Source organism: Gopherus evgoodei, chromosome 2 (genome assembly GCF_007399415.2).
Source record: "Gopherus evgoodei ecotype Sinaloan lineage chromosome 2, rGopEvg1_v1.p, whole genome shotgun sequence".
Classification (NCBI taxonomy): Eukaryota; Metazoa; Chordata; order Testudines; family Testudinidae; genus Gopherus; species Gopherus evgoodei.
This window is the reverse complement of record NC_044323.1, coordinates 152,824,019-152,834,685: the sequence shown is the minus strand read 5'-3', so window position 1 is coordinate 152,834,685 and position 10,667 is coordinate 152,824,019. Positions and strand designations below refer to the sequence as shown.

Below are 10,667 nucleotides of genomic sequence, written 5' to 3'. Positions count from 1 at the left end.
AGCCTGTAGTGTAGATGCATCCTATAGCGATGGAAGGGGTTTTTCTGTTGCTGTAGGAACACTGCCTTCTCGAGTGACGGTAGCTATGTCGACAACAGCTTTCTTCTGTTGACCTAGCTGCATCTACCCCAGGGATTAGCTTGACATAGCTATGGCACTCAGTGGTGTGGATTATTCCAACCCCAAGAGTTGCAGCTATGGCAACTTAAATGTTAAGTGTAGACCAGATGGTATGTGCTACTCTAATATAAACAATAAACAGTCAGAAGTAGGAATCCCGTTCAAGTTGATAGTTTATGTGAGCAAAGGTTGCTGCAGTAGGTAGTTTGCAAAGAATATATCTTTTGGTAATGTGCAACACTTTAGGAATATTTTGCAAAATTTATTAAAAAAAGAACACTCCAAAATTGAAGCTATTTTCTTAGGAATACCTTTTCTTTTTTATTTGGCTTTAAAAAATAAGAGTCAAAAGTCCATTAACATTGACATCAAGCAGGTCAGGAAAGAAAAGAAAATCAATTTGAGCTACTAGTTAAAGTGAAAAATAAATGTGTAAAAAATGTAAGAAGCAGAAATCATAAATTATATATTTTTTCATTAATATAATTAATCTCTTCCCAGCCCTGGAAAATGTTTCAAGGGATTCATATTTGATTTATTGTTAACAGCATGTGAAACATTAAATTTTGTATTGTATTGTTTTTAGTAACTAAGGCCCTGAACCTCAAAACATTGCTATATGCTGCAATATAAAGTATGAATTCAGGGAGACAACGCCCATGCTTTAAGTTAAGCATGTTTGCAGGATCAGGCTTAATTTATTAATTTTAAAATGGCACAGAGAAAAACTCGCTTTTAAAAAAAATAGACCACATACTCCCACTGCACCGTGCATGGTCATAATATCAACAATATTTATATTGTAGTTGTAATGCATGGACCAGCAAATTGTAGTTACCCAGTTATCTTTTGCACTGGATTGAAGTCATTCTAGTAAAGCAAATGTCCTTTTTTTAAACAGAAACCTTACAAAGAGAGGAAATATTCTGAACAGTTAAAATCTCAGGTTATGAACAATATAGAGCATACACAAATGTGTGGTTCAGGAGATATTAAAATTTTGGTTTAACAATGTTTTCCCAAAGAACATCATAATAAGGTTTTTCTTACTAATTGCCATTAGGGAGTTTCTTGCACATTCCTCTGATACCTGGTTTCTGATACCTGGGTTCCTCTGACTGGCCACAGTCAGACACAAGATGCAGCCACTACTAGCCAGGGTTAGTGCCTACAAAGCCTAGTAGCTAAAGTGCCTTCAGCATTTGCTTCTGAATTGTGGCAAACCTGACACTCTACTAGTACCTTAGCCATTTGTTGTACTGCAGTATAAAGGTTAATTAATAATAGATTGGATGATCCACTGTGCTAATTTGACTTGCCTATGTACTGAACCTGTAAATGCTTATACATGCAACTTCACTTACAGGTAAAATTACTCCTGTGCATAAATGTTTGCAGAATTGATCCCTACATTCTATTTATTTTTTTTTACTCATACCATGGACCTTATCCTGCATGTATACCATAGGCAATGAGACTTTTCTTACTCTTTTTACAATAATGTAACAAATCTATGACAATTCATTATTTTACCACATGGCCCCGTTATGATGACAAGTGCAGGAACAGAACAAATGTCCTTTTGTAGCCTCCGACAACCTGAGCTCAAGCTAAAGGAGATTCTTCACTAGCTGTTAACAGTATAGGTCATAGGCTATGCGGTTGAGCCTTTCTGATGCTATTCAGTAGAGGAAAGGGGTACAAATATACACAAGCCTGTGGCAGAAAAGAGATGATAAAATAAATGATGGATTATTGCAAAAAATAATTGTTATGCCACTGACACGGTGAATGGTTTGTACTAGCTTCATATGAACTGCAGATACTTTGGGCATGCCATATTAAAAGGTATTTGTGGGGATCTCACTTGAAATGATTCATGCTAGCGTATTAAGAAGATTTCACATCTATTACATGTTTTTAACCTGCCATTTATGAAAGGTTAAGATTATGAAGTTGCAAAGTGGAATGGTTCATAAGGAAATGACAGTCATTTTCCCAGCTGATCTAAATCAATGTTGCTCCACTGACTGAACCTGCTAGTTGGAAATGTACCACCTACTCTGCACTACTTTACAGTAGACTACATAGCTAGAGCACTTAAAGCAATTATATCCTTGATAGAGCTTGTATCTATCAGACAAGATTGTGCATTCTCCAAGATGCTTTCTTAAATCACTATGATGGATTGTCTGAAGGCAGGAAAGATGATAATAATGTACTATATTTACAAAGATCTATACCAAAAACAAAACAAAACAAAACAAAAACCTAACCCACTTTGGAGCAATGCTCAACAGAAGGCCTCAAAATATAAGTTGTTCAGTACAAGGTTTTATCAGAGTGGGAATACATATGAGCACAAAAATAAAACATTTTGTATTCTACATTATATTACAAAGGCGAACAGTCAATAAATAGATCAATAAATAATGGGAAGCACAGAAGGATTTGCGTGGATGGCGGTGAAACTGGTTTCAGTTGATGCTCGATAAAGTCTTTTGTGTTCATTCCCATGAGGTGTCAGAGTCAGTTCTTTCAAAGACAAGTCTCTTATCTCTTCCAGTGAAGATAACTTTGCCTTAAAAGTGTAGAACAGATGCAGGACAGTACAGTAGGCTCTGGCGGAGGCTGGGGGAGTCAACGTCACTTACACTTCCCCAAGAATCTGACAAATTTGCAGCTTAATATAAATAAAGTGACGGGCCTATTGTTTCTCAGCTCCGACACCTTCTTATCACTATGATTTGTTGCAGAAGAGTGGCGGAAACATGGCATGTGACTCCATCATATATAGTTTAAGTGTGTGTGTGTGCGGGAGCAGTGTCTTTATGAATTGACAACTTCAACACGTACAGAAAGGAAAGATCCTCTCTGCATAGTTGGGGTGGAGGGATTTCCTTTTCTGCCTAGGTTTAAACGGACTAAGCACAGTCTTACTTGCCATTTGAGTTGGATTATATAGATTTAGTTATACACAACATATTAGCCAAATGGAGAGCAGGCTCCCAGCCGGTGTAATTCAGTGTATCTTTGAGGAGTTCAATAGAAGTACTATGCAGATTTTGCCCAGCTAAAGTCCTGGCCCTTGAATTGCAACATTCATCAATGTGGAATTTTACATCTAAAGTCAGCAGCCCTGCTATATGCAAGGGATTTGATAATAAACAAATGGTAGATTCTTGCTTTGTGTAATAGCAAAGGGGCAGTCTGCCAGAGCACTGCCCCCACCTAACATTGCAGATAGGCAGTGTTTGGTTGAGAGGCGTTAGAAGAGGGGAAATGTTCTTTCTTTTCATGGCTTCCATCCCTCCAGGGGTGGCTTCAGGCACCAGCACGCCAAGCGCGTGCCTGGGGCGGCAAGCCATGAGGGCACTCTGCTGGTCGCCACGAGGGCGGCAGGCGGATTGCCTTCGGCGGCATGCCTGCAGAGGGTCCGCTGGTCCCGTGGCTTCGATGGACCTCCCGCAGGCATGCTGCCAAATCCGCAGGACTGGGGACCTCCCGAAGGCAAACTGCCGAAGGCAGCCTGCCTGCTGTGCTTGGGGCGGCAAAATGCCTAGAGCCACCCCTGCATCCCTCTCTTTGGATACTGCTAAACTATCCCTGCTAAAATGGCTTTTAGAGCCAGGGTAAAATTTTCAAAAGCAACTAAATGACTTAGAAGCCTAAGTCCCACTGACTCTTAATGGGGGTGATTGCTCCAAAGAGTCAGATTGTCAAAAGTATTGAGGTACCTAAAGATCTAGATAGACACTTTTGAAAATCCCAGTAGATGCCTAAGCAATTTAGAGACTAACTCTCAGTGATTTCAATGGGAATTAGGCACCTAACTCCTTTAGGTGCTTTTGAACATCCCAGTATCTTTAGGCACCTAAGTACTTTGAAAATCTGGCCCCAAGTGCTTACATCTGTTTGGGAAATGGAATTTAGGCTCTGAACTCACTTTAAGCATCTATCCATGATGTTTGCCCTTTGAAACGTACCAGCTTTCACCAAATGGGATGATTTTGCAAAATGTTTTACTTGGTTATTTGACAAAGACTTTATCTCTCAATCTTAGCCAATTATTCAATCCAAACACTCAAGTGGGTATTACAACAGGTTCACAGCTTCACTGACTGCAAATTTTAATGTGAACACAATCACTTCAAAACTGTTTTAACTAACTCCAAACACATCAGCAAGGAATTGTTTTCTACTGAAATGCAATGAAAAGTTAGGGCATAAATATCCAGGAACATTCCTGAGAATAAAATGTTAACTTGGGCTTGTAAGGGGAAGGGAAGGATGGAAATGCACCTGTCAGAATATGCCATAATATAAAGCATGTAACATATCACTTTATTATGTTCATTCAGTCCATGTTTTAATCCCTGCAGTGAGGATGCATTTCAAACACTGTCCTTGACCACAACAATTATTTTTTTTAAGAACTAAAATCCATGAATGTTATTCCATGGCATTAAGGTTGTCTATTTTGGGGCAAAAAACCCCAACAACCCTATGATCTGGTTTTCCTTCTTTATTTTGTTTATGAAGGAAGCTTTTCTCATAAGAAGTGAAACAGAAGAAGCAAGCACTGGAACAAAATATACATTCCGTAAAATCGTATGACCTACCCGTTCCCTATGACATGACATACAATTATCTGTACACACCTCATTAAATAACCTTATTAAATAAGAAATGCAAAATGTACAAATTTACAGACTGAATTATTAAATACTCCCCTGGTGCACGCACGGGGCATGCATTCCTTTCTACTATCGGCAGCCACACTCTGAAACTGCCATCCCCTCATATTTGAACTTGTAAGTAACCACTCCTGCGTCTAAGTAGAGGATGGAGATGGGATCAAGCTTGGTAGGCACACAGCAGGCTTTGGAAGCTTTCTGAGGATTCTTCAGGTGAACCAAAGTCTGGACAATGGCATGTTTAGTTGGCGTGACGTGTTCAGTTAAAGGGTAGGAGCACACTCCACGGCACTCATAGGCTTCATATCCCGTCGGGGCAATGATCCAGGAATCCCAGCCAATCTCCTTGAAATCGACATAGAGTGAAGTCCTTTTGCAGTAGTTGCCCTTGGCGTTCCTCCGGATCCGGGCAGTGGAGTCATAAATGATGTTGGAGCGCATTTGGAGCAGCGCCTCTTCACCTGGCCCGTTGTGGAAGTTGCCCATGCCCAGGTTCTCCAAATCCAGCAGCTGCTCATGGTCTATCATTTCGTCAAGTTCCTGCTTTTCCTCCTTTTTGTCATTGCTCAGGTCATCTGAGAACACGATCAACAGAGGCACATGCTTGGCCTCGGAATTGATGTCAATATCGAGTTTCCCCTCTCCGTTTGGTTCCTCCCCTTCTCCGCTCTCTATCTGCACCTCCAGCCTATGAGTGGTCAACTCTGATCTACGCCAGTGCCTCAAGGCATCTGTGATATCAAAGGTCTCCCACTCACTGTTGGTGCCGTAGATCTGCCTGGATGCAAGTGCCACCATTTTTCTCTCCTCTCCTTCTCTCCCTGCATGGTTGTTCTCCAGTAGTTCAAAAATGGTGACTTTCCTATCCAGCCCATCATAGAGTATTCTGTCCCGCTCCACCAGTGTGTAGAGTCTCAGCTCTGCCATCGTGATCTCTTCATGGTGAGGGATGGAGACATTGAAGAGAAGAGGGTATTTCCGGATTCCTGTGACACCAATAGGGTGGGAAGTCAGATCTGGAAATGGCAAAGATCAACATAAATAAACACTTTGGAACTGCAAATATTTCCAGCAGAAATATGCATGTATGGAACTCAGCCTTGCATACTTTGTATTCCTTGGTTTCAGTGTGAACAGTTACAGGAAAATGATAATAAATAGGTATAAGGGATTGTCACACAAAATTTTATTCATGTTGTCAGTGAGGTGGATGGTTTGTATTGGATCTTCAAGGAAAACAAGGTCAGATCATGATAATGGCAATGAACTTGGAATTATAGCTCTCTTTCTTCCAACATGGCTGCCGAAGTGCTTTATAAAAGGTCTTTACTGATTGTACCCATTATGTTTATGGTATATAGGAATCTCTTTGCCCAGCACTGAAATGAAGCCATCTCTGGAGTGCAAATACAACAGCTGTTTAACATGTGAATATCAACATTACACGAGATTTTAGGATAGGAAGTGAAGAAGAATACTATATCCAACTGAAGACACATGGGGGATTGGAGATGGGCAGAATGACACAAACTGTTTCTGCAGCAAAAGTAGGCTGCATTCATATCTGTTTCTCTTTTTGTCTATTAAGAAAGGATCTGCCTTTCTATGGAATATCCAGTAGATCCCCTCATAAATAGTGTGATCTCCTTTACCTTCAATTGATCCTATTTACAGTGCCACACTCCTCAGGTATATATAGTGAATTTGTATCTTCACTGGTGATCTGATACAACACATTAAAATCCCTACTGCTGATCTGCTATTACTGATGAGGTGTTACATAGATCTCCCAATGGAAACAAATGATACCATAAGCTTCCACCAGTGTCTGAAGACTGCAACCACCAAGGAAAGAGACAAGTTGTTTAGGGTGATGCAACTAGGCTTATAACTAGGAGGAATGGGAAGTTAGGTCTTGATCCAAAGCCCACTGAAGCCATGGAAATATTCCTATTTTGACATCAATAGGTTTTGGATCTGTCTTGAAAGGAGCAAAAGAAAACTGCTGTACTTAGGAGCTTTTGAGAGTATTAGTTAATCAAATGTAGAACAAGCAAACAATCGAATCTAATCTATCTATCTATGTTTACACATACACCATCTGCATTTCTTCATACATATAGGAAATTTAGAAAAATGTTTGTTTTTATTGCTACATTTCCCTAATATCAATAACAACCAGATTAGGAAATACAGACTTAGTGGACCTTCCTACAAGGGTGGAGGGGATGGACTGCATGGAACCTGTACATCTCTGATTTCTATGACTGTGAGATTGATATATTTATGGAAACATTTGGTTGACACAGCTACAAATATTGGCCCTGAGCTAGTAAAGCACTTCAGCACATGAGTAGCCCCATTGACTTTAATGGGATTTCAGTGTTTTCTGATGTTTGCAAACCCATCTGTTGTTTAAAAAACAAAAAAAAATCGAAGAGGCCAAACATGAGAGGTCCCGTTTGTCCTCTCTTTCCATTGACTTTAGTTGGGAGTTTGAAAGCACTGCATGTCTAGCGAGCGTGACTCACTTTAAAACTGGAAGTGGCACCAGAACTTAGAGTGACCGCGAGGGCTTTCCAGACTGCAGGATGCTGGAGAACAAGTCCACTGTCATGGGGATATGTACAGTCTTGGGGTGGGGAAAAGTCAGCTGACTGCATAGAAGATAGACATGAATAATTCATTGGAAGGGGTTAGGGACACGCCCTTATGGGAAACTGGGTGTCTCACTTCCTGATTAGAGAGAAAAATAAGTCAGGATGGGCATCTGCCCACAAGACTGGCTGAGCAGGAAAACTCAAAGGGTCAAATTCCCCTCTCACTATTACCCATACTTCCTCACTGGTGTCAATGAGGATGCACTGGTGTCTGAAGGAGGAGGATTTAGCCCAGAAAAGTTTATTTAAATTTTTAAGTGATGACCATATTAGAATCATATCTGCAATGGAGTTGAATGGCTCCATGAGCTAAAACTGCTAATGAACAATCGTTATATAGTTCTACTGCTTCCAGCCATTCAATTTCCATTATCGTCTTCTACTAACACAAGCAGATAAGTATAAAGATTGCATTGTGTGATCTGTTCCATCTCTTTTATCAATATAATTGCAAGCACTTTATTTTTAACCACTAAAAGGCCCATAAGACATAAAATTCAGGTTCCCTACTTGTTATTGACTTTCTAGACATACAAAGGAGAGAGAATTAAAATAAACCCTCTGTACTATATGTGTGCATATGGAAAGCATTTGTATTAGCATATGAGTATCTGAATCTATGCCTGTAGTTCTGGACTAGAAGAAAGGACAGGAACCTGCCAAGAAGATAGGAAGTTACCCTGAGTTTGACATGGCCATTGCAGACTTCATGTAATGGTGAAAAGGATGCTTGGCACCTCTGTTGTGTTTACGAAAATTAATAGAACTGTGCATTGTTAAATTTACTAAAAATAAAGGATGACTGCTGGTTTACACTAGTAAAACACATAGGATTTCCCCCTCACTTGCCCAATTATAGTCCATTTATATTCCTGATACTTTTTCAGCTTAAAATTGCAAGTGTCAGAAAAGGACAATACTCATTATTCCATATTCCTTCAGGGCCAGATTGTGAATGCCTTCTCTATGCTCATGGGCAGTCACTCATCCCATCGTCTTCAGTACACATAAGTGGTTTGCAATCCAGCCCTCAGTCAATTAAATGTTATCTATATGTTGAAGAAATGTACAGTTAAAGTGGATTTGAACTTTAAGGCAGAGCCTTTTAAAACCAGAAACATGAGGCTGGATAAGAATGCACATATCTGAATGAGGTATAGATTAGCCCATAACTAGTCAGAGCATCTAGCTGAGTTGTCAAATTTAGGTCACATATCCTCAGTGTTTGCTTTGTTATCTTGTAGTTTTGGAGTTCATCAGTAAAACTGAGACTGGCATGACAGAAGAGCCATTTTTATTTGAATTATAACACATAAAGCTGAGTTGTTAGAAAAAAATCAACTCAGTTCTACTGGCAAACAGAATGTTTCGGGGGCATAAATGATTTGTTGAAAAGCCTTTTAAATAGAAAGCCTACATTGTTACTTATGCATAATGCATAAAGCATAAAGAAATCATCAGCAGCTAGTATGTGAGCCTTACATTCCTCTTGTTATATAGCCATTGCAGGAAATTTTCAATGCACGATATTTGTAACCGTCTAAACTCATGATTTTATGCATTTTTTAGTAATTTTTTTTGAAAAATAGAAATTACTTCATTTCCTCAAAAATGAACACCAAGGGTTAGCAAAAGTCATCATAGAGAGCTGCTAGGTGCAGATATTTCTATATATCTACTGACTTTACTTCACACACCAAGCCTTGGGACCCATTGAAGACTAAATTGGGAATATATTACTAGAGAGTCATTCACTGTTTGGTTAGGAATCCATGAAGAAATTGGGCTTCCCAAAGGAGAATTTGTACCATTGTGTGGGTTGTGAAAGAGGATTTTTCCCATTAATTCAGTTACCGTCTGACTCACTTTGAAAATCAGATCCCTACGAAGGTAACATATAAGTGATTCACATGCTTCCTGGGATGATGATGATTTATTTGTATTATACACCCATAATATTCAAACATAAAAAAAGACATTGCCGCTACCCCAAAGTGCTTACTGTCTCAAAGATATAATAGGCAAAGGATGGGAGGAAAGGTTACATCAGAAAAGTAATGTGAGCTGGTTGATTATGGGCACATGCCGTGTTAGTTTGTTAACTCCAGCTGCATCTCTATCTAATCGCTGTAAACTCCTTTTCCCCCCAATTCAGTCTTCACGCTCCACGCATTGTAAACACGTGTCTTGCTGGTTATAAGCAATGCCCATTCGTTCTTAGTTCACTTCAAGAAGTACGGCTCTTACCTTCATTTTGGAAGCTTCTAACAATATTTGCAGATGGCATTGAGGTCCTATCAGTGGCAAACCTGTTGTACAGCTCTAACATGTATTCTGGGGCCTCCACCTTAGCTGTTTCATGCAGGGGAATATCAGAGAGATTCAACGTCTTCAGGAACTCGTTTTTCATGTTCTGAAGCAGTGTGCTGAAATCAACACCGTCCTGCTCCGAAAGGAGCTCATCAAAGAGGGGCACATCTTCCTCCAGGGAAGTCTGCTCCAAGCTCATGATGGGACTGCAAGCTGCAAGGTGCACCAACAGAGAGAGGGTTGCCCACAGCTGAATGGCAACAGTATCCATTCCTCCGCTCTAGCCTCCAGCTGCACTCAACAAGATTTAGCTCTCGTGTGGGCTAAGTGGCTATTTTATCCTCTGGGTTGTGTGCAGCTTGTGTCACAGAGTTGACAAGTTTGGAAGCCCTTGCCTGAAGCTTGTGATCAGTCCTTGCTCGCGCTCTCTCCCTCCCCCCCACACCCTCCCAAACCAGGTCTCAGTAATTGGATATAACACGCTCTCTCCTATGGTAGCCTTGCCTCTCTTATCTCTTGTAGTGTAAGCTGTCCACCAGATTTTCTGTTGCTATCTCACAAACCCCCTCTCCCTTAATGAGCATTTTGTAAACATTCTGCACTTGGACCCTCTGAGATAGGCCAATTTTCTTCTTGGACTGGATCTGCCCTTCCTTTTTCCTCTTGGAGCTGACTTTTTTTGGCATGCATGGCCAACTTTTATCCATGCAGCTTTGTTACGATTTCAGCTGAACATGCAAATGACACAAAGCCTAAGTCTAGGATTTTGTATTCTATACCAACAGTAAATAAAAGCCCCTTAAATATTAACAGAGTTACACCTGTGTCTCTTGTCCCCTATTCCAGAGCTAAATTGTCCAGCCCAAGTAAAGGCTTTACT

At 40.3% G+C, this 10,667-nt stretch overlaps 1 protein-coding gene across 1 annotated transcript; it reads right to left on the bottom strand.

Annotated features, from left to right (window-relative positions):
• Window positions 1–4,886: 4,886 nt before the first annotated feature.
• Window positions 4,887–10,058, bottom strand: BMP10 (bone morphogenetic protein 10). The gene is made up of 2 exons (XM_030549518.1): window positions 9,725–10,058; window positions 4,887–5,833 (listed from the first exon to the last, which is right to left on the bottom strand). Exons 1-2 carry the CDS (start codon window positions 10,056–10,058, stop codon window positions 4,887–4,889), a joined length of 1,281 nt encoding a protein of 426 aa, XP_030405378.1.
• Between the last annotated feature and the right edge of the window lie 609 nt (window positions 10,059–10,667).